The sequence below is a fragment of the Lepidochelys kempii genome, chromosome 9, assembly GCF_965140285.1.
Source record: "Lepidochelys kempii isolate rLepKem1 chromosome 9, rLepKem1.hap1, whole genome shotgun sequence".
NCBI classification, from domain to species: Eukaryota; Metazoa; Chordata; order Testudines; family Cheloniidae; genus Lepidochelys; species Lepidochelys kempii.
Window position 1 is genome coordinate 49,907,188 of NC_136388.1, and position 24,456 is coordinate 49,931,643.

The 24,456-nt window shown below is 53.2% G+C and overlaps 1 protein-coding gene across 2 annotated transcripts in view; it reads right to left on the reverse strand.

Annotated features, from left to right (window-relative positions):
- The window catches only part of IGF2BP2 (insulin like growth factor 2 mRNA binding protein 2), a 102,788-nt gene that overhangs the window by 23,859 nt on the left and 54,473 nt on the right, over positions 1 to 24,456 (reverse strand). For both annotated transcript variants that reach the window (XM_073360302.2, XM_073360303.2), the window contains exons 3-10: positions 19,400 to 19,448; positions 18,036 to 18,087; positions 14,515 to 14,578; positions 10,813 to 11,085; positions 7,566 to 7,700; positions 6,569 to 6,691; positions 5,958 to 6,093; positions 5,546 to 5,671 (exon numbers count right to left, since the gene is read on the reverse strand). In XM_073360302.2, the coding sequence (XP_073216403.1) occupies positions 5,546 to 5,671; positions 5,958 to 6,093; positions 6,569 to 6,691; positions 7,566 to 7,700; positions 10,813 to 11,085; positions 14,515 to 14,578; positions 18,036 to 18,087; positions 19,400 to 19,448 (958 nt within the window). The remainder of the gene's footprint in view (positions 1 to 5,545; positions 5,672 to 5,957; positions 6,094 to 6,568; positions 6,692 to 7,565; positions 7,701 to 10,812; positions 11,086 to 14,514; positions 14,579 to 18,035; positions 18,088 to 19,399; positions 19,449 to 24,456) is intronic.

Below are 24,456 nucleotides of genomic sequence, written 5' to 3' on the forward strand. Positions count from 1 at the left end.
CCCTACCCGGTCTAGTCTGTGTAGACTGCAGCCTTTTCCGGAGAGGGACTGCCCATCCAGTGCCAGGTACAAAGGGCCTGGGACCATGAGGCACTACTGCAAGCCACAGAACATGCTCTACAGAGGGGAAACTGAGGTACAGAGGTGAAGCGACTTGCCTACAGTCACCAAGCAGGTGAGTGGCAGAGCCAGGACCAGAACCAGGTTTCCTGATTTGCAAGCCACTGTCCTACCCACCAGGCCACATGGCCGGCCGCCACACGATCCTCCGCACTCACACCCGTAAACACACACACAGAACAAAAATAGCAGAGGGGCCTGCTGTCCACCAAGGGTCTGTGTCCAAACATTCAACAGACAAACAGTATCCGAACAAAGCCCGTAGCCATTCTCAGTGCATTCACCTTCCCGGGGGAAGCCGTTAGAGCTTGAATACTTTGGAGGCACAAGAAACAGACGACTTGATGTGTGCACGTATTGATGAATACAAGACGTGTATGCCCCGCCGAACAGTGCTTTTGTGGGAGACCCGCACAGCTCTGCTGAGACATCCTCGTATTATGTATTTCATTAAGTCCATTTTTGCAATACCCTCAACAGAAACATTGCACAGCTCGGTGGGGCTTTTGCTGATCTGCAGCAGCCTCAGATAGCATCACCCGATATGACTGTGTGCGACTGACACAGGTGTCTGCACTGCCTGCCGTACCACTGGCTAGTGCAAGAAGTCTCTGCCGGAACACCAGGAGCGCCTGGGCCTCCAGGAGCAAAGACTGCAAACAAAAATGGCTTCTCCATGTCCTGGCTTATTAGAAGGGATTTAAAGCCACCAAGTGAAACATCTAAACCTTGATTCCATGAGCATTAATTCCCTTCAACTTTTCAGTCACCCAAGCATCTCCAAGCAGGCATATTTGATATCAAAGTGCACATGGATGTATTATTTGGCCTTAATTTGCAATAGGATTTCCACAGAGGACCCTCTCCCTTTCGGCTGACTGAACTTTATACAATAGATGTTTGCAAATCACCTTACAAAGGTTTTGATAAAGAAAACAAAACAGAGCCCAGTTCGTTGGGCAGCAGGGTGAATTTTGCATGTTTTAGCCCTTTTTCTAAAACAGCGTGCATCAGATCTTCGGGGGGCTGATCACGAGCAGCTGTCACCTCGCTCATCGCAGGAGATCTGCGGGATACAGCCAGGCGTTTGTAGCTCTTTCACGTCTGCTATGACTGTACAGAGCGACACAAATGACAGACTCAAAATGCACAGTGACTAACGACGCTAGCTGCTTGTAGGGCAATGGGCCCATTTGTCTGGGTGGATGGAGGCAGAACTGTACCCCTCAGATGGGAATGCACATGCATAGCACTAACATACAAGTCTGCATCTCCCCATCCCCCCCGCACACACCACTCATGCACACACATGCACCCTCTGCTTCCCAGGAGAGCTCTCCTGAGTGGCACATTCTTTCAACACTATGCCCTGTCTCTAATTTCACTCCATTCCCCACCTGTTGTGCATATACATCTATAGGTCGTGTAACCTATAGGTATCAGAATGGGAACAGGGCTATCTACCCTTCCTCCCCCTTTGCCCAAGAAACAGAAGGGAAGGAAGTAGCTTAGTGTGAGACCTCTCCACTCGTGGTTAGGCTGACAAGGAGAGGGCAGGGAGCCAACACTTGGCCTGGAGCACTTTTTATATTTGGCATAATAAATTATTTAATTTTTCCTCTAAAAATAAACTGCCAAGTAGCCTTGCTGGGGCTTTGGGGGGGTCACAGGAGTTTGCTGGGAATGTACGCTCCTCCCTTATATCATGTGCACGTTCCCAAAGTAATGGACCAGACCTAAGAACATGTGAAAGTCGACATGCAGTGTTCATGAGGAAAACACACACTCACAAATACACCACGCAGAAAAGCATGGACAGATATACACACACGCTGTTTTTGCAGTCACCATTTTGTGTCTTTTCTGCACCATCACCTAAATATTTCAACTCTGAATGGTGTAAAACTCACCATCCTTCTTCGATCACTCGGCTGCTACAGTTTTTAGAAAAACTAAAGAAGTAAATAGACTTGTTCTCAGCTCCAAATAGTTACAGCAGCTGAACTGAAATGGTGACATGGAGTGTTAGATACGCTGTCCATCAGGGGTTTATCTGCAGGAGTTAAAAGCCAGCTCAGTGATTTCCTGTAGTGCTATCCAAAAATCAAGAAGGTATGAAATAATCACTCCATATCAGCAAATCAAGCTGATCGTACAATCCTCTCAACATGTTCTATCTATGCATCTCTGTCCACCTACTGTGCAGGCAGACTAGGAAGAACACAGCTCAGAACACACAGTCACTTATCATATACGGCTCTGGGCTCTCTATCCACTTTCACAAACGGACGCCAAGGTAGTTGTCCCAACTCTGGACACACAGGCGCAGAGAGTGAAGTGTCCACTCCAAGGCGTGGCTGGCACCTGTCTGCCTGGGCCCAGGCAGTCCCAGCAGTGGCTCAGCCAGGGGCTGGTTTTGAAAACTGGTCCGATTGGGTTGGTTTTGCCTCGCGCCTCCAGAGAGTGCAGCGGCGGTGCGTGTCGTCACAATCCCACCTCTGAAAGGCACTACTGCACCGTTAATGGGGCAACGCCAGCATGGCTGGTTAAAAAATGATCCCACTCGTTTTGAAACCATCAAGTAATAAATACAGTTCCCATGAACTGACATCAAAGCTGTCTGACACCCGACAAACGCACAGCCCTCCTCCAGGATGAAACTATTACTCAGCATTACTCACACTAGCTCTGTCTTTTTATGACATTTCATCCACTTCCAAGCCAAGGGCTGCTCTGCATGCCTGCAGGAGCCTTTCCCAGGTCTCTCTCGCTGCCCCCTCAAAGAGCCTCGCCCTGCTTTCTGAGAATCACCCTGCATGGGCTCTATTGGGGTACTCAGATCCCTGCTTAGCCAGAGCTAGGATGGGCATGGCCAGGCAGGCTGTGTCTGAGGTAACCCACCCCAAGTAATTCAGGCTTTTACAGAGGACAGTGCACTTGGAGTTGCACCAGAAATGGGTTGGGAGGCAGTGCAGAGTGAAGAGCGCAGAAGTCCTGTGTCTGTCAGTCCAGCCCACTTGAGAGCTGGCCGCAGCACATGAAGCTTCTGACTGACCTTCAGCTGTAGAGCGTGTTACACCAGGAGAGCATGGAAGAGCCAAAGTCACAGCTGAAGCCTGCCCCTAACAGGCCATCCCAGATAAAGGACCCCACCCCCCGGGGTAGCGTGCCCAGTGGGAGTTCCGGAGCAGCGATGGACACACACAGACAAAGACTGTGAAGACCCCTCACAAAGAGGAGGAAAGATTCATAATCTTCTTCATAGAACCACCAAAATGCAGGGCTGGAAGGGACCTCGAGAGGTCATTAATTCCAGCCCCCTGCGCTGAGACGGGACCAAGTAAACCTAGATCATCCCTGACAGATGTTTGTGCAACCGGTTCTTAAACACCTCCAGTGATGGGGATTCCACAACCTCCCTTGGAAGCCTGTTCCGGAGCTCAATTACCCTTATAGGTAGAAAGTTTTTCTTCATATCTAACCTAAATCTCCATTGCTGCAGATGAACTTCTTGTCCTACCTTCAGTGGACATGGAGGTCAACTGATCGCTTTATAACAGCCCTTAACGTATTTGAAGACTATCAGGTCCCCCCTCAGTCTTCTTTTCTCAAGACTAAATATGCCCAGTGTTTTTAACCTTTCCTCATAGGTCAGGTTTTCTAAATCTTTGATCATTTTTGTTGCTCCCCTCTGGACTTTCTCCAATTTGTCCATGTCTTTCCTGAAGCGTAGCGTCCAGAATTGGATACGCTACTGCAGCTGGGGCCTCACCAGTGCCGAGAAGAGCATACTATCTCGTCCTATGTCTTACATAGGAGATGCCTGTCAATACACCTCAGATTGATAGTAGCTTCTTTTGCAGCTGCATCATACTGTTGACTAGAACCCCAGATCCTTTTCAGCAGCACTGACATCTAGCCAGTTAGTCCCCATTTTGTATTTGTGTGTTTGATTTTTCCCTCCTAAGTGTCATACTCTGTATTTGTCTTTATTGAATTCCATCTGTTTGAATTCAGACCAATTCTCCAATTTGGCAAAGTCGTTTTGAATTCTAATCCTGTCCTCCAAAGTGCTGGCAGCCCCTCCCTCCGTGGTGTCACCCCCAAATTTTATAAGCACTCTCTCCACTTCATTATCCAAGTCATTAATGAAAATATTGAATAGCACTAGACCCAGGACTGAGCCGTACGTGTCTCACTAAATACGCCCTCCCAGTCTGACAGCACACCATTAATAACTACTCTTTGAGTAGGTCTTTCAACCAGTTGTGCACCCACCTTTACAGGAATTCCATCTAGACCCCATTTCCCTAGTTGGCTTATAGGAACGTTATGTGGGACTGTGTCAAAGCCTCACTAAAAATCAAGCTCTCTCATGGCTACTGCTCCTGCCTATGCACTCAGCCAGTAAACCTGCTCTGCTCCTACCCAGCTGCACCATCTCTGTCTGGGATGAGCTTTCACCCAGGAACCTTGCTCACTCAGGCACTAGGAAAGCAAGCTGGCCCCAGAACCTGGCTTCACATGGAGCTGATAATCACCAGCTGGCCAGGTCTCAGTCTACAGTGAGATGGGTAGAGATGAGGGAATCCAGAGGGTGCTGGATTTGGCTCATCACTACCTCCTTTAACTGTTCCATAGCCCAAATCCTGGCCTTGTTACGGTTTTTAATTCCCACTGACTTTTGCCTAAGCAGCTCCTGAGTATGAACACCAGGTCTGGGCATTATGTAGAAGTGTTTGATGTGAACGCAAAGTGTGCTTATTCCAGGGTTTGCAGCGGCGTGTGCAGAGCCTGGGATCACCCACCAGCAATACGTGCTGTTCTACAAACTTGTCACACGCAGACATGCAGGTGTGCAGACCCCAGCCCCGCCCCATTCCATGGGCCGGCTGGGTAGGGGAGCATGCTCTGCATCCCTGAAGTGGGGAAGCACAAGGTGCATTGCTCCTGCTGGCGCAGTGCAGAGATTTAAAACCAGAGCAAGCCCTTAAAGGAAAAAAATACTTACAAAAGTACTGACCTAGGCCTAACTGGGAGTGATTATACACAAGTCTATACAGTACTGGGGCGCTGCTTCTCCTTTCTGCATACCCAGCCCCAAAAATAGCACGTGAGGCCCCATCCTGATGGGATCACCAAATCTCCACAGGCTGAGGAAAGCTGCCGGCGCCTGAAGAGCTCATACTCCAGCAAGACGCAGGATCTCCCTGGTGCTGGGGTATAAACAAATCCTCCCAAAACCATCAAGAAAAAGCAGTGCTCTTACCCAAGAGTGTATACGGGACACCTCCTGCCAAAGCCACGTCTGTCCTCAATAGAGGGTTAGCATGAGAGTGTTTCCTCCTAACCCCACTGAGCTAGGGGGACACACCCCGCACGTACGCACACACACACACACAGGCTTGGCCTGCCAGGTACTCACCGCAAAGGGGTTGTAGGAGGCAGCTGCAGCTCCGCGGGCCCCCGCTGCAGAGGGCAGCATGGACAGCCCAGTGGAGAAGATCCCCAGTGCGCTGAGGTTCAGCCCTGGGATCAAGTTGGCTTGTTGCTAGAAGTGCAAAACACAGAGAGGTGGGAAACATGGAACAAACGGGGGGTGGGGGGGGCGGGAGAGGGGAACCACATGCGCCCAAGTGCCCAATGACTCCTACACGTCTGCCCAGAGAGCTCGATCCAGTGGGTCCCATTCCACATCAGCCCCCATGACGGGCAGAACGACCTGCAAACACCCCAGAGCCAACTTTGCCTGCTCCCACTGGACTAACTCTGGCTCTGGCCCTGACATTTTGAGGTCTCTACTGGGAGAATAGGAGCAGCAGGAAAGGGGCGCTTACGTTGACAGCGACAATGTCATTCTCATAGGCCTCTCGCAACTTCTTCATGATCTCCACTTCGGCATTGGAGCAGGCCTCGATGTTGCCCTTCACCGTGATGGTCCGTTCAGGGTTATAAATGGTTAAATCCTGTAAACTAAGCAGTTGCGGACAGGTGAACTTGCCTCCATCAAGGCAACAGAAAAGCAAGCTGCCATCACCCTTCAGCTCAGAGCAGGGAACCTTCTCCTTGGAGCAGCCAGGAAAACCCAGGGCTGCAGATTATCCCCCACCAGCCAGCCACCTCCACTGGCCATTGTGCAGGGGAGCATAGCCTGAATGTCCTGTTTCCATTCCAGACCTTCCGAACACAGCTCGCTTTACTGGCACCCATGCCTTCACCAGTGCCGGGCTGGGTGGAGCACCCCTGCCTGTGTCTGTGCACCTTTGGAGGAGTCCTACGCTGGCTCCACACGGTCACGTTCACAGCACGTACCCTGAGGGCTGGCCTCAGCAGCTCCCCTGACGCTCACCTCCCACAGCCAGAGATCAAGGAGCCTGGTTTTGGGCCATGCAGTAGCTCTCTGGGCTGGAGGTGGGTCGTTCTCCTCTGCCAGGATATCACAACTTACGGAGAGATGGTGATCTTGGTCCCTGTGTCTTGCTCAATTTTCTTCAGGTTTCGTCCCTCTTTGCCAATCAGTCTCCCAACTAGACTGTTGTGTGCTAAGATTTTCAAGGGAACTTCTTCGGCGCTAAAAGAAACAAAAGGCGTTTTGGTGGTTTTTGTAAGTTCCTTTTTCCTGTTCTCCTATCACCAGTATGCTCCAAACCGTGGAGTTCTCCTGGCCAGGAACACACACAAAAAGAAAAGAAAAGTAGGACAAAAACATCACATGGACTTTTTTTCATTGCAAAACCCATACGTTTGTAGAGTCCTTGTCATGTAAAGAATCTGAAATGAGTCCTCTCTGCACTTACAGAAAATCCAGACAAATAGCTCCTCCTGCAGCTAACCGTTTGGGGCAGGAGGGGAATCAAAATAACCCTGCTCAAGAAAAACTGATTGCAACTGGGGCTGGTCAAAAATGGGTTGGTATTTTCCCATGAAAAAATTCAAACTAAACAAAAACAATTTTTCATTTGGTTCAAACTTTAGGCGACTTTTAAATTTTTTCAATGAAACAAGCTGAATTGCTAATATTTGTTTCAAATTGCTGTTTGGAAAAAAGGAAATATCGACTCAAATCTCCAGAACACAGAAAATGGACTCCCATTCCAGCAGGGAGAAGGGGAGAGAAAAAGCAAAAGCATTGAAAGCATGGGTCCTAAGGCATTACCTAAAGCCTGAGGCTTTACAGGTGGGCTGGTTTCCTTTACTGTCAGACCAGGCGTGTTCTAGTAACCAAAACTGTACATCAATTAGTTGTGCTGACTAAGCCTTTTAAACACACAAACATATTAAACCAAATCCCCATTCTTTTACATGGGCAACTACCACATTTTCTCTGGACCTCTGGGGATTTATTCTTCAAATCAGCTCCTTACTCTCCATCACTGTCTCCCCCGCCTGGTGCGTATGGCTGCAGGAATCCTCCTCCTGCAGAGTGCTCTGTGCGGAACACTTACGATTTAGTCTCATCAGCTTCTTTCTGCATGATATCGAGGATCATGCGGCACGCTTCGGAGCACCCTTCGGGGCTGGCGTGGATGGTGATTGGCTTCTCAGCAGCACCGGCATTCTCCTTCCGATGGATGTCTACCCTGCACCAAGAGAATCAGCACAGAGAAACCCCTGAGATCAGACTGATGTCATAACAAGGCACTTAAGTGAAGCATCAAAGAAAGTGCATCTACACTGCTGTCTACAGACAGTACCCCTGAACCAGGAGTCACGCTCACGCTGCTGAAACCAGCTCTGAACCAACTGTCCTGAAGGGACCAAAATTCAGCAACTGGCTGCAGAACCGTGGAAAACTCACTAGATACACTCACCATTCAGGACAGGTTTGTTTCAAGGTCTGTTAAACTTTTTGCAGGAATCCAGGCCTAAGTTGTGAATGACTGACGGCCCAGATTTGCATGAACCCAGACTGACTTCTACTAACCATGGGGTTTCAAACAATGTTGGCACTAAACCAGGTTCAACTCAGATTTTGACTTTGTTTGGCTGTACGATTTGGGGTTCATTTGCAAGTGAAAATCAAGGAGAATGAGTGGGTGGGGGGAGCTGAGCCAACACAGATCAGAACAGAGCCGGTCGCTCAGACGCAGGGCAGAGTTTCCCCGGTTCCAGGAGCTGCCAGTACTGCTACACGTTCTTCTCCTCAGCTTCTTCGGGATCCACCAGAACATGGCAGGGCAATGGAGCTCTGCTGCAGCACTATGGGCCTGAGGGCAAGGAGAGACGTCACAGTCGCTGCACAGCACAAGTGGCGTGTTAAAAACCAGAAGAGTAAAGTGAGTGCGTTTCTCTGTACGTGTGCGCGTGTGTCCGTCCCAGCTGGAGAGGATGACCCTGCTCTGTGTGCATGGTGGTCTCTTTGTTAGGAAAGGTCTTGTATATTACAGAGGAATAGTCACACTTCGGCAGCATCACACAAGAAAAGAATTACACCAAGAGAGGGATTTGGCCTGCACTTTCCAATCAGTTTTGGTACTCTTGAAGATAGCTGTATCTTAATTAGGGCTTCACCTTCCCACAGCTGATTGTGACATGACAGGAACAGACCAGGGGTCCATTTAGCCCAGCTATCCTTCCCCAACAGCAGCTTGTACTGGATGCTTTTGAAGGAGACCAGCTATCCCCCTAATGCACCTGGCCTATGTGCAACTCTTGTTCTCTTGGACCCTGGCTGGAGATCAGCTCACACCAGCAGACTGGACTGGGGCTTCACTCCACAGCCTGCATTTCGGGGCTCCAGGAGGTGGACCAGGGAGGGCTGTGCTGCAGGGGGAGCCTGGGAAGCATTTGGGCTGCAAGCCAGGGTGCAGCATGCATTGCCCCCGCTCCCCACCCCCATGTTGGCTCTGCTCTGCTGGCCAGTGCGTGGCTATAGACTGGTCCTCATGCTGTCCTCTCTGGTGGGGCTGCTGCCGTTGAGAACACTAGCGTGGAGCAGCTCTTGCGCTGCACTTGGGGGGCAGGAGAGCTGCGGCTGAGTCCTTCTCAGTGGGCGGGATGGGGAAAGTGCCAAGCACCCTCTCCACCCGCGCAAGGCTGATCACAATTTATGACAGACGCTACAAGGCATTCAGTTACTCTGTATAACCCAGGACATTAGTCTCCCTCAAAACAGGTCTAATCCTGTTCTGGCTCTTGAGAAGATCAATAATGTAATGATACCCATCATCGGTGAGTCCCACAGGTTAACCAGATATTTGTATTTCACATTTATGCTGAGTATCGTGATGGATCTGGTCGCAGCATCTTCTCTTATGACTGCCAGGCTGAAGCTACAAAAGTTAGCAATCCTCAGTGTGTTTCAGAGTGAGCTGAATACCAGCTGGGGACAAGACATTGGTTTGCCCAAGTAGGTATATTATCAGGATTTGCACATTTTCCTCTGATGCTGCTGTCAGAAGTAGGACACCTAGAGGAACTAAATGCATTGTGGATCAGTTCTGGGATGATAATTCCTGTGTCCTGCTATGTCTTCGTGTACAGGGACAGGCGGCAGATGCTGACTGATGAACTTTGTGTTAAACACAAATAGCTTGGGGCAATAACAAACTGGAGAGGGAAAACTGTGAAGAAAATCAGAATGTTACATACATGTTCAGCGTTAGGGAGGCAGATCTGAAAACCCTCACCAACAGCAGACTCCTTCTTTAAACAACACAAGATTAGAGCAGGGGGAAGGGTTGAAGTCGGATGCACAACATGGGTGCTGCAATCTACTAGCAATTCTCCTATTTCCAGATAACGTACCCCTGACACAGAGCTCTCCTCTGAAGCCTCTACTTCTCACATCGGGGATTTTATAAAGCACCCTAAAGGCATTGCTCATGAGGGCCTTGCTCATGAGTCCTGGGATCAGCCTCATGCCACTCGGATTTTCTTCCTGATTTGCGTGTTCCTTGCTAGAGCACTGGGCTGAGATGACCTGACTCTTGGCCGGTCTATGCCTGCGGGCCCTGCTCTTGTGCTGTGACGTGTGCCAGCATCGCACTGCAGCAGCAGGGCTTGGTCTCTGAATGCGCACAGCCTGGGAAGAGCCGCCTTCTGGTTCCGGCTGCCGGCAGCACGCAGGTGTCTGGCCATTACTATCTTTTCAGATACAACACACTCTCTGATCAGAAGCAGGGGGCCCTGTTACTGACCTCATCCGAGAAGAGACTCCTCCTCTCATGGCCCAGTGTGAATGGGTTGGGAAACGTGACCCCAGGCAGGAGACGATCTTGGGACCAGATGCCAATTGAGTTCAAACTCGGGTGTTTAGCCACTGGCTAGCACTGCCTGCGGTACCGAGCCGGCATGCCCCAGAGGGAGCATGGGAATGGACAGCGTAGCAGAGAGCCACGGCCCCTCCCCTAGCAGCAGGGTGAATGCATGAGGCACCAGCTCCGAGAATTGGGCCACTTATTCCTGTGCCTAATTTCAGGCTTCTGGGTTGGACCGTTCTGGCCAACATACTACAATGGCTTGATGGCCAACACTGCCGTGCTGTGCGCGCCCTGCTGCCCTGCTTGCTACCATCTACTAACCCCTCCTAGACATCAGGCTGAGGCAAGACAGCATTGCATTAATGGCACGGGCAATGACACACTCCTGGCCTACAGGCAAGGGCGCTCTAGTGCGCCTGATCTGATCTGGGCAGCTACAGGCCACCCGCGGAGTCCTGGGGAAGGAAACACGACCGTTCGCGGTACTTACTTGGACTGGGTTTGCTTAGTGAGGTTCTTTATGGTCAAGCCCTCCTTTCCTATGATCGCACCAACAAACTGCGTGGGGACCAGGATCCGTAGTGGGAAATCGAGCTGTTTGGGCTGTGAGGAGCCCCCCGGGGAGGGGCCCCGCTCCCTGGAGGCACGGCCCCCCCGGCGGGACCGCTGAGGGGGCGGAGGGGAGCTCACCTCTTCATCCGGGATGTAGGAAATCTTGAAGGAATAGTTCTCAAACTGGTGGCCGCTGAGCTTCTCAATTGCTCTGAAAGGCAGAGAAAAGAAGCCGCTGGTTAGGCCTTGCACCAGCTGTGGGTGCCAGGCCTGAGGCACCTTTGCCAGGAGGTGAGCCACCGACCCGACCGGGTGCAGGAGACTTTCCCTGTCCCTATGGGCTGGGTAAGCGTCCACACTGTCTGGACATGGTCCAAGGTCCCTCCTAGGAGCATGGGCATCCCTAGAGCAGAGATCTCATGGCTCCCCGCCCCTGTCAGAGACATCCAAATGCTTAAGACAGTCACAATGTGTCCAAAGGGGTGTGTGTAACCCATTGCCACTTGGCAGGGCTCTGTGCCCCTCGAGGGCATGTCCTCTGCACAGCGCTCTATCCCCCCACCCCCGCTCTGTGTACCTTGAGGGCACGTCCCCCGCCCCTGCGGCGCTCTGTGCCCCTGGAACACTGCGGGGGGGATGAGCCTACTGCAGTGTTGGCTAACTGATGCCTGGTGTGATCCCAGCACAGCTGATGGAGCTGCACCGCGGAGGCATTAGTGTGACATTGACTCAGTATCTCTCTCCCAGTCCCTGCCAGGGCTGCCTGAGTCCCACCCCGGTGTAGAGACGCAGCCTCCCCTTCTCCACTCCACAGCAAGGGCCCACTCCAGCTCCATCCCAGCCTGGCAGGAGACAGGCAGGCCAGACGGAACTCACACAAGTAGGAATCCTGGCCCAATTCTCCCTCTCCGCGGCTACAGGCGCGCCCTCCACTCCAGCTCTGTAACCCCCCAAACACCTCTGGAGACTCCCCAGGCAACAGCCACCTGGCAACTGCGCTTTCCTAAGCCCACCATCTAGCTAGCTGTGCTCTGCCAGCATGCACCTTCCCCGTGGAGCCCTGCTGGACTGTGGAGACGGGACACTGGGAGCCTAGCAGCAAATCAAGTGTCGCCAGTGGCTGGAGCCACCCTGAGCACAACAGCCCTCAGCATACATGGAGGGCACTGGGTTTAATCTTCCTTTTACATACTAAAGCCAGCCCGGCCAGAGGAGCTGATCGGCTCTGCATTCCTGGCCCTCTGCACAGAGGGGGCATAGCCTGTGGGACAGCGTCCAGGACAGGGGCTGCTCTCCCTAACCAGCACAGGCAGGGCCAGGAGTCATGGGTCTGGAAAGGTGCCCAAGCTCCACTTCACACGTGTGCCATAAGGCTGTATAGAACAGTCCACATCCCAAACCAGACCCTGGTTCAAGGGACAGGTGGGATTTTATGGGGTGCTCCACTCAGACCGCTCTCTGGGGCCAGCCCCCACCCCGCTGACTGCAGTGAGGCAGAGCGAGACCAACACTGAGCCCCTCTGAAAATCCAGTCCCCACCTGACTCTTTGTGGGCTGCCTGCAGTTCCTGCTCCTGGAGCTGGGGCAGGTTCTGTGACCAGCGGCACAGAAGTAGGAGAGCGCCGGAGGTGAGGGTGTCTCAGACTAGCATGGGGACATGGATCTCTGGGCCAAAGAACTCTCTAGCCCACTCTGACCCACTGACAATAACGCTGGCAATTCCCCCAGGCCCAGGGCAAATGGATGGAGGGTTTCCCAGTCGGTTACTGAATTCTGACCCAGAAACAGCTCACTCTTTTGTGCCAGAGAAAACCCGGGGGGGGGGGGGGGGTTCCGGTCCTCTTACAATAGTGAGGCTGAAGCAACTGCTCAGGTGCAATGCCAATGCCAGGAAGCACTGGGGGATGCTTGTTGAAAGCAGACGATCAAACAGAACCGCGTTGCATTTGCAGAGCAATAGGAGGTGCTGGGGGCTTGTCCACAGCGATGCCAACGGGAACGGAGCTGGGAGCTACTTATTGCCCCCACTGTGCACCGAGAGCTCGCTACCAGGGAGGAGATGAATGATTCGCTCAGGGAATGCTAGGTAACAGACCAGCGGGAGCTGCAAGAGAGCAGCCTGCTCAGGGGGAGTGCAAGCCGGATGGGAGATGTCTGACCCTTCCAGAAAGTCCTTGTTCTTCAGGACACAGTGAGTTTCTGGGATCTCCAGCATGTGATGGCTTCGGAGTCTCAGCTCATTAAGGGTCTGGCCCTGCTCCCTTTCCCACAATGAGCAGATCACAATGCCACAGATCATCCTGTGGGTTTCATGGAGTGGTGGGGAGGGGGCTGAATCAGGCCCTGGCCTGCAGTGACCACTTGTGTGTGACTGAACTTATAAGCCAATGTGATCTCACCAGCAGGGTGGCTCCCGGATGGGGCCAGCTGAACCATTCGCCCAGGGCAAGTGAAAAACAACGCCAGTGCCGAGGGACTGGCCACCAAGCAACCAGGCATGCAGCCACTGGGTGGGCACAATGCCTCATGCAGCATAGCACAGGAGGGAACCAGTTAGGGCCAGATTCTGCATGCTGAGCAGTACCTTCCTGGGGGGGGAGGGAGCTTATTGATTTCAGTGACCCCCAGAGCTCCTAGATACGGAGGGACATTTGGAAACACTGCCAGCACCTCCTGCCGGGCTCCCTTCCAACTGAGCCAAACAGGTGGCTTAGTTTGCTGTATATTTGGCCAAAGTTCTGGCCCTACAGAAGGCAAAGGGAGTTTTGGCGGGGCCAGGATTTCACCCCTGGATGACACAACCTTGCGACTGAGCCCAGGCAAGGGGCAGAGCTAGCTGTTCTGCACCAGGAGCCCTGGGATGGACTCAGGGCTTGTCCACACGGAGACTTAGTGTGTGGCCAGCCAGGGCGTGAATGAACAGCATGCCAGCCTGCTGCACATTAACTGACCATGCGTATCCTGCTAGCGTGCGCGAAAAGATCTGCACACTGCCATACGGCTGATTTATAAAGCATCTGATACGGGGCCCAACAAAAATCACCCTCTCCGATTCATTCAAATCACCTTGGACTGTCAGTGGGAATGAAAACTAGTGAAAGGGTCCTAAAGAAAACTGGCTTTTAGCCGACAGCTTCATTAATGATCTAGAGGAAGGAGCAAACGCAGTTTATACGAAATTATGAGAATAGAAAAATAAAATCAGAAGGCCTAACAAGACAGGACGAATTGACAGAGCGGGAACAGCATGAACAGAATCTGGAAAAATGCAAACCTGAACATTTAGGAGAAATAATTTGGGAAAAATGAGGCTGAATTTCATGGAAATTCCTGAGAGCAAGATCAGTAACCACTACGGGATCAGCGACACCCTCCTCGCGGGGCACATCCCAAACAGGACCTTCAAGACCTAAGTCTTGCCCCTCCCCAGAGGTGAGGGGCAGCTCACCGCTGGCATGTCAGAACACTAGGTCAGTCGCAGGCAAACCCACTATTCGTTACAGGGAAATAAATGAGCCCTGCCCCAGTGAGATGGAGCGATGAAAGGTGCATGCAAGGAAAGGCAGCTGACTCACTGCCTGGAGGGATGAAGAAAGAGAGAGGGTGAAAGGAAGGATGAAAGAGAGCAAGAGTCACTTACACTTTTGCTTCTTCTTTTGTTGCATACGTTACGTTGACAACGGCCGTTTCTGTGTCTGTGTTGACTAAGGGAAAAGCAACACACGCTGGCGTTAGTTTGTGGACGGAGAAGGTCCTCATCACCTTTTCCTTGGTGACAGTTACTAAGCCTGTCACCTGTTCCTGGCCAGGGGTGGGCTTGATTGCTCTTTACAGTGAGAGGCTGGGAGGGATGCTATTCCCCTGGGCCGGATGCCTGTGATGGTGGGCTTGGCTAATCTTTGCTCACTGGCTGATCTGTGGATACTAAGTTCAGGAGTAGCTGGGTGTGGGCCTGGCCTGCGTACCAGCCAGGTCATAGTGGGGTGCATGTCGCTCTGTCTGGCCGTGGGCAGAGGTGAATGAGTGCCCACTGTTAACTGTGATGAGAGCTCCAAACTCATTTCCTTTGTGACCTGGTCAGCAGTTTTTAACCATCATCTCTAGGTGCCGCACCAATGATTTAATGTCCTCAGCCCGTTACGCTGGTAAATACTTCTGCTCTTTGATGGAAGAACACCTGCATCCAGGGGAGGATGAGCATCCATGCATGGTTAATGCAGGGCTCTGCCTACTGCTGCAGGCTAACAGAAGGGACTGCCTCTCTCCAGGAGTTCTTGGAGACATCTCTCTAGCCCAGCTTCGCCCCATGGCCAGGACGTTTTGTATAGACACTAAATTGCTAAAGGGACCTTTTTTATTTCCTACCATGGGTGAGCCAGGCAGTCCAGCCCTTTGATCACTGCTGTCCAGGCTGGCAGGTGCTGGCTCTGTGCTGCGTGACACAGCTGAGGAGAGCTGAGCATAGCTAAGTGAAGTGGCCCGGAGAACAACAGAAAAACAAGATGCTCCTGGTTGGTGTCCTGTGGCTTTACCAGGAGCCCAAGTGCCCCCCATGCTGGCTCTGAGCAACTGGTGAATGGCTGCTTAAGGCTCTCTCTCATGCGCCCAGGGGAAGATTCACATTCTTGGTAGTGCGGGGGCTCAGCCTGGGATTCCTAGCGGAGTGCAGTGATGCTAGAGAGCCATCTCTACCCTTTGGGAGAGAAGCGAAGCTCTTATCTGAATCAACAGCAGTTGCCGGGAGCTAGGAAGGGCCTCTCCTGGGTGCTGCCTGGCACTGACCTGCTGGGGCGCTGGGGAGGGTGCTTGGCCAAGCTTCTCTGCTGTGTGGCTGCCTGTGCCCCTTCCCTTCATGTCCTGTGCTGTCTGGGGAACCTGCCCCTCTGCCCCCACACCTCATGAAACATCCCAGGGCTTTCCCCAGCCCTCTCCCCTGTCCGGGCAGGATCAGTCAGGAAGGTCAGTCTGTGCTAGCCTAGTCATCACCCTTAACCCTAAGGTTCCACAGCCTTGTGGGAGCAGCACCCTGCAACGGCTGGAGAGATGGGAGTCTTGGGTTCTAATCCAGCCTAGGCCACTGATCTGCTGTGGGATCTTGGGCAAGTCACTTAGACGATCCGTGCCTGGGTTTCTCCGCCTGAGCATCACACTTCCCTAATTCGCAGAACTATTGCAATGGCTAACAGAGGCTCAATGTATCTCAGAGAAAAGGCAGTAGACAAAGGCCAAGCACTGTTACTGTTATGCAGTTACAGCACCCCCTGGTGGCAGGGGTGGGCAAACTTTTTGTCTCAAGGGCCACTTCTGGGAATAGAAATTGTTTGGCTGGCCATGAATGCTCACAAAATTGTGGTTGCGGCGCGGGCTTGGGTTGGGGGCGCGGGTTCTGGGGTGGAGCCAGAAATGAGGAGTTCAGGGTGTGGGAGGGGGTGCAGGCCCTGGGGTGGGGCTGGGGATGAGAAGTTTGGGGGGCAGGAGGCTGGGATCGAGCAGTTTGAAGAGTGGGAGGGGGAAACAGGGCTGGGGCAGAGGGTTGGGTTCTGGGGAAAGGCTCAGGGGTGCAGGCTCCAAGCAGCGCTTACCTCAAGTGGCTGCTGGAAGCAGCGGCATGTCCCCTCTCTGGCTCCTATGTGGAGATGCGGCTCTGCATGCTGCCCCATCCGCAAGCACCGCCTGTGCAGCTCCCATTGGAGTGCCCAAGGGGGCCATTGGGAGTGTGTAGGGGTCGGAGCAGGGCCACGTTGCGGCTTCCGGCAGCCACGTGGTGCGGCCCCCAACCCTGTGCCCCGGCTGGAGTGGGGCCACGTTGCAGCTTCCGGGAGCTTTGTGGTGCGGCCCCCGACCCTACACCCTGGCTGGAGCATGGAGCAGGGCAAGCACAAGACCTTGCTCCCCAGCGGGAGCTCGCGGGCCGGCTTAAAAAGGCTCATGGGCCCTAATTTGCCCATCCCTGCTTTAAAGGGTGGTTTATACTCAGAGGCTGATTCCCAAAGCTGCCCAGGGGACCTAGATGCCCTTGAGTGGTTTGAGATACTCAGCCAGAGTGCCCAGTCCTGAAATCCTCTCAGGCAAAAATCCCACTGACTTAATCGGGCCATTTATCCTGTGGCATGAATCTGATCCTGTTCTAGGCTCATCTCAACAGGGAGCCTGGGGGATTTCTCCTGCACAGATCTCTCAGACGCTGCCAAGAGCTCACACCTGATGCATCACTGATGACACAGAGAGGGGCTCCAGGAAAGCTCTGATAAACACCTTGTACTCTGAGTACAGAGTACAGAAAAGTCTCATTAAAAATCAGCCATAAAAATACTGCTCCTGTCCACTGTGTGCAACTGCCCCGGGAACGGCCTAGGAGAAAGCTAAGGCACCCTTTTAGTATGCTAACGGGGCTTTTGGGACATGCTCTGGGTAGCTGCTAAGCCCTGCATCCCTGCGGTGCAGTCTTGCAAGATCATGTATGCTTGTGCGCACACGCGTGTGTATTGCCTTGGAGAACGCTTTGCAAATCTCCATCACTTGCTTGAGCACAATGGGGCGCAGCTCTGATGAGTGCAGGACTTTGTTGTGCTCCCAGGACCAGATTCTGGCAGCCTCATGCAGGGGGGAGGAGGACTTTATTCCGCAAACAGACCCAGCAGGACTGCCAGAGAAATGAGGCACTCCTACTCAACAGCAGCTAGTGCTGATGGCAGGATCAGGCCCCAAGCAACCAGTGGACATGGCTTTATCAGATGAGCCCAAGCGTTATCAGCAAAAGCCGAACCACTGCCTGGTCTCAGGCGGGCCTGGGGCCTGCCCTGTGCTGGCAGCCCCGTGCCTGGCAATGTGGATGCACGGAAAGAGGGGCTGGCCGGGTGAGGATAGGTTTGGGGGATCCCTTGGCAGTCCAGGTGCTGTCTAGATGGCTTCTAGATTCCAATGGCCTCTTTACTGCGACCTGCACTGCTCCCGAGTCAAAGGGCCGCTGGCCAGTCAGCTCTGGTCTGCATGACAGCCAGAATCCCAGATAACGGGGCTCACGGCTGCGACACTGAGTGGGCCCGTGTCCTGCAAGGCGGTGTGCCACCATCCCAGCTCCACCCTGCGTGTCCTCCTAAGCGGGGGTTGGGGGGGGGGGAGGGTAGGAGGAGTGGATGATGCCACCTACCCATTTCTTACCTTGTTCCACATTCTCTACAGTCCCATACTGAGCTAAAAGTCCATCTAGCACCTGAAAGAGAAAGCATCAAGCAATGCAGGGTGAGTCAGTCTGACAGGGCTCCCAAGGTTAAAGACTTAGCGATAGGGACCCTCCCCTGTGCATCTGGCTGACTTGGGGAGCAGAGCAGAGCTCTGGCTCTACCTACACAAGACAAGTATCAGAGGGGTAGCCATGTTAGTCTGTATCCATGCATCTGAAAAACTGGGTTTTTTACCCACAAAAGCTTATGCCCAAATAAATCTGTTAGTCTTTAAGTTGCCACTGGACTCCTCATTGTTTTTACACAAGACAAGTGACTGGCTGCGGACTGTGTCTCCTCAGCCCTTGTCACCTGAGGTTCAGCATGCCCGGCTGCTGGGCTGGATGGATCAAACCACTTTCTTGGAGGAAGTGCTGACAATGGCTGGGCCTGGCCTTCTGAGTGGGGAAAGGTTTCAGAGTAACAGCCGTGTTAGTCTGTATTCGCAAAAAGAAAAGGAGGACTTGTGGCACCTTAGAGACTAACCAATTTATTAGAGCATAAGCTTTCGTGAGCTACAGCTCACTTCTTCAGATGCATATACCCCAAACTTTCCACGATATGCATCTGAAGAAGTGAGCTGTAGCTCACGAAAGCTTATGCTCTAATAAATTGGTTAGTCTCTAAGGTGCCACAAGTCCTCCTTTTCTTTTTGAGTGGGGAAAGACGTCCTTTTCCTAGTGTCAATATACACTCAAGCCCAAATGAACCTGCAGTTGAGTCTCTCGAGCACACTGCCCCTATGGCAGCTATTGCTGGCATCAGAATTTGACTCGGCCGCCTCCAGACCTTCTGGGTCACCCCAGCGACCGTCGCCACAGCAGGAACAGAGGGGAAACGCCACCTCCAAAGAAACCCTGGAAGATGCTGGAGATGCTTCCCCAAAGCCCATCATGTCAGCTCCATGTGGGGTCTGGCTTTGGCAAGGTGATGGCAAGGAACCCAGGGTGCTCCCCAACATGAGCCACTCCCCAGCCTGGCACCTGGTACCAAGCAGAAGCAGCAGGTGGATTATTTCCACAGGGCAGCTCCTCTCCCGGGACTGCAATGCTGTAGCCACCTTGAGGAGATGGGCCATCTTGAGCTATAGCCAAGCCACACCCACACCATGCACCTCGGGCTAGGAAACACAGTGTCACGGGAACAGCCTTCTGCAAAGGCTGCTTTCTGCTTCCCTCCTCAAGACCCTGGGAAGATGCCACAGGACAAAGGTCAGACTATGCTTGCAGCTCCTGCCCAGCCTCCAACGTTTGTTCAGATGCAATGACAGGGGAACTTTGTAGAAAGTGGGAACCTACTTACCTCCCACTGTAGGTGAGGGGGGATGTTCCGGATCTGAATCTTCCTGCTCCTGTAAAGAAACCAGCACAGATTAGCCCAGAAACCACTCCAGCTCCTGGGCTGCCCAGCCAAGTAGCTATCCTGGTCCAGGGTGCGTGGTACCTCGTGCCTGGGGGGAGACTTTTAGGAAACGCTGCTGAAGCGTTCGGGGGAAAAGAATCACTCCACACCCACTCTGGCCCTGCTCACTGCCCTCTGGCCACAGCGGCTAGGCCCCAACCTGCCTCTCAGAGGAGTCACTCCCATTGCTGCTGCTGCACAGGGCTTCCCAGACAGCTCTACAGATGAGCCAGAATACCCAGTAGAGCAAACTGCCTCCAGCCAATGGAAGCGCAGAACCGATGCTCGGGGCAGGGGCAGCGCGCTGAGTTCCAGAGACCCCCCTTCCTAGGAGCTGGATCTGCAGGCTGCTTCCGGGGTGCAGTGCAGAGCCAGGACAGGTAGGGAGCCTGCCTTAGCCAACCACAGGGTCCCTTTTTGACCAGGAGTTCCGGTCGAAAACTAGACACCTGGTCACCCAGCATGGGTCCAGTGGCAGATACATCCACCCATTCTCGCCAGAGGCCCCAGACACAGCTGGAAGAGGCACGGCCCTGGTGTGACCACAAAGGAATATTCCATGATGCCCTGATACAGTCCTAACCTCCATCCCCAGCAGGCCCGGGGTATTTGCACCCATTCCTATTCTGAAGGCTCAGCTCCTGCTAGGTCGGGTTGGGTCGGCGCATGATACTGCTTTTCACATCAACATGTATTTCTAGCAAGTTCCCATCCTGGAGAATCTTTGGCTGCAGCCACATGAACCACGGCTCTGGGGCCTACCCTTAACGTGGCTAAGAAAAACAACCCTGGACTTCCAACCACACCTTGAGCGAAGGGCTGAGCCTTACCCTGCGGTATGAGGTCTAAGAGCTATGCAAACCAGCAAAGGGAGCCCCTGAGAACCCTGGGGTACGGAGGTACAAGGCCACACAGGGCGTGGCAGCTCAAAGCCAACCGTCTCCACAGTATTCTTGCCAGCAAGTTAAAAAAGTATCGATTGGATGAATGGACTACTATAAGGTGGATAGAAAGCTGGCTAGATCTTCAGGCTCAACGGGTAGAGATCAATGGCTTGATGTCTAGTTAGCAGCCGGTAATAAGCGGAGCGCCCCAGGGGTCGGTCTTGAGGCTGGTTTTGTTCAACATTTTCATTAATAATCTGGATGATGGGATGGCTTGCACCCTCAGCAAGTTCGCGGATGACACTAAGCTGGGGAGAGAGGTAGATAGGCTGGAGGGTAGGGATAGGGTTCAGAGTGACCTAGACAAATTGGAGGATTGGGCCAAAAGAAATCTGATGAGGTTCAACAAGGACAAGTGCAGACTCCTGCACTTCGGACAAAAGAATCCCATGCAGGCTGGGGACCAACTGGCTAAGCGGAAGTTCTGCAGAAAAGGACCTGGGGATTACAGTGAATGAGAAACTGGATATGAGTCAACAGTATGCCCCTGTTGCCAAGAAGGCTAACGGCATATTGAACTGCATTAGTAGGAGCATTGCCAGCAGATCGAGGGAAGTGATTATTCCCCTCTATTTGGTACTGGTGAGGCCACATCTGGAGTATTGCATCCAGTTTTGGGCCCCCCACTACAGAAAGGATGTGGACAAATTAGAAAAGAGTCCAGTGGAGGGCAAAGAAAATGATCAGGGGGCTGGGGCACATGACTTATGAGGAGAGGCTGAGGGAACTGGGCTTATTTAGTCTACAGACGAAAAGAGTGAGGGGGGATTTGACAGCAGCCTTCAACTACCTGAAGGGGGGTTCCAAAGAGGATGGAGCTCGGCTGTTCTCAATGGTGGCAGATGACAGAACAAGGACTAATGGTCTCAAGTTGCAGTGGGGAGGTCTAGGTTGGATATTAGGAAACACTCTTTCTCTAGGAGGGTGGTGAAGCACTGGAATGGGTTACCTAGGGAAGTGGTGGAATCTCCATCCTTAGAGGTTTTTAAGACCCGGCTTGACAAAGCCCTAGCTGGGATGATTTAGTTGGGATTGGTCCTGCTTTGAGCAATGGGTTGGACTAGATGACCTCCTGAAGTCTCTTCCAACCCTAACCTTCTATGATTCTATGAAGTGTGGGAAGAGAGGGGGAGGCAGGACAGGCCGCAGAGCACAGGGTGCTGCGCTAGCCAAGCGAGCTGCTGCTTTCTGAACCGCTGGGTATGTGGTCCCAAGCATGGCAGCAGTGCAGCCTGGAGGTATCACAGTCATGGAGCGTGCCAGGGACTCTCTCGGGGGAAAGTGCACAATCTCCATCAACCTCCACATGCAGAATCCTCTGACCCGAGTTTAGTGGTGCTCGGCCATCGCTGCTTTCTGGGAATGCAGAGCCTGCAGTGGACCCAGCCCCCAAATTGGGAATCTCTTAGACACCTGCTCCTGGGTAGGCAGCCCAGGTCAACTCCTCCAGACGCTCCCAGCTCTGCCTTGTTTGGACAGAACTGCCTACAGCTATGGAAAGGCCTACTCACCCACGCCCCCCACTGGTGAGGCACAGAGACAACAGAGAGAGAAGCCAAGGTGACTGTCGCCTGAGCATGGCAACCTCATGGCATGGAGCCCTGGGGGATCCCCCAGAGAGACCCTGTGGGGTGCTGGACCACTGACCCCAAGGCCAGGGAGAAACAGAGCCACCAAACAGCAGCCCTGTCCGCCCTGGCTGCTCCCTGCTGCTCAGTGCTACTGCAGGCAGCTGGGAGATCTCAGAGCGCAAAGCACTGATTGCTTCCTACTGCCAGACGGAAACCATCGACTGTCTCAGACCCAGACGGACAGGGGACAAGGAAATTAGTGGTGCTACCTGAGCCGTTTCACCACACCCTCCCAGGTCTCATTACCTGGCACGAGGGCTTGCAAGAGGGCAGTCTAAGGGGGAGGGTAGAGATCTCCATCGATAGCAGACACGGCTCCTGTTGCTGGCTTTCGCCAGCCAGGATGGGTAGGTCCACACTGCAGATTGTTGCCTGCAGCTCCCCCAAGGCTCCTTCCCGCAGTCTCCTTTCGTGTGCGGATGGGATCTGGGGTTCCCATGCTCTGGGAACAGGCACCGAGACTGGGCCTCTTTGTCCCACGAAGGGTGTGTCTAGATGAGATTTGGGGGCCCTGTGTCCAGACTAGCATCTAGAGTCATGCTGGTCATCAACTGGCTCAAGTTCAAACAGGGCCAGCCCGGCCCCACCTCTCTGCTCTTTGTAGCCCCAGCGGCCGAGTACAACAACCCTGGGCCTTTGCAGGCCAGGCTGAGCAGCCTGCTAGCCTGGGAACTCCGGCATGTCTGTCCCCCAGCCCCTGTGTGGAGGTCTCCCTGCAGAGTCAGCTGGCTCTTACCCAGATGTTGCTCCTAACCCCACTCCCATCCACACGCAGAACCCTCTGACCCGAGTTTAGTGGTGCTAGCTGCCCCGGCTGAGATATTGGCTAGAGCCTGGGTGCTGGGTTCACTCAGGCTGGTAACCAACCCGCTTTGCTGTCAAATGCAGGCTAAATCACCAGCATGCTGCCAGTCCAACAGCACCTTCCCACAATCCCTGCTGCGTGCCCAGAAGGGCAGACATGTTCTCCCACAATGCACTGGGAAAGACTCTGAGTGACTCAACTTAATGGAACACAAAGAACTGTGGGATATGCCCCCTGAAACTCTAGCAACACACCTGGGGGAAACGCAGCACAACTGAGGACAGTAATGGGCTTACAACCAGGTGCTCAGAGCTGGAGGCCAATTCCCCTCACTAACTCTCCAGCCAGGACGTAACCTGTGAGATGCGCCACCCCCATGATTCCCCTCACCTACTCACTTGTCTCACAATTAACACGGAGGAAAAAATCCCAACCCTGCCCCTCCCGCAGCTGCGAAGCAGTAACCCCCGTGTGCTAAGGGGACAGGTCCGATTCCATTTTACAGAGCACAAAGCAAACCCAGTGGCAGGGTAAAACGCTGCCTGGGTGTTGTGAAGGAGTAAAAAGAGAGCTCCAGTGCTCCCAGACAGTTGTCTGAGAGCAGGAGCCTTGTCTGTTTCAATCTCCTGCGTTCTCCCGAAACCCAGGAAAGTTGATGGAAGGCTGGCAAGGAAACACAGGCATGTATCTGCATTTACACACGCACCTGTCCTCTGGGGTTTGGTGAGCAGGTTGCTCCCTGGAGGAGTCAAAATTTTACCAACAATTTGCCCCTTCCTTTGGAGCCATGTGAGAGTCTTCTGCATTGGAACCAACAATGTGGGGCACAGCAAAGGGGAGGACACCCAGGAGGCAGTAAGAATGCTGGGCCAGGAAAACCATGGCAGCATTTCCTTAGACACAACCGCAGCAAGAGAAAATCAGGCAGAGACAAAGCCCATGGCGCTGCGGCTGCACCCAGGGCCGAGGAGGCAGAGGCCTCTAGCTCCTGGAGCCACTGGCAGGCATGATTTGGGAACAACACATTGTTAGAGGAGACAAGCTGCAGTTGAAGGAAAGGGGACTGGCTAATTTAATGCCAGCCAGCGCAGGGCAGTCATCAGGCACTTAGCAGAGGGTGTGTCTACACTGGACCTGGAGGTATAATTTGCAGCTCAGGCAGACATACCTATGTTAGCGCTGATCCAGCAGTGTGGACAGCAGGAGGGGCTGGCTGCCCCACATACACAGGGATTCACACAGGATCATGCTCTCGGGGCGACCAAGCCATGCCACTGTTTTTAGCACACTGTGGTGGGCACATCCACCTGACCTGGGAATTACGTTGCCAGCTCCCGTGCAGCTGTACCCAGAGAGACCGGGGTGGGGGGGAGGGAGCAAACGTTGTCCAGACTGCCATGGGCATTAGCAAGCCCACTGTGAGACCCCAGCAGAGACCAGATATGGGAGTGTTTACCGCGATGTGGCTAGGCGAGGTCATATCCTGGTGGGCAGGGGGTATAGTGTTGACCTCTTGGTAAAACCTACCAGTGCCTTGCCACCACAGCGGGACAGCTCATGCACACTGGTTATCCTGCT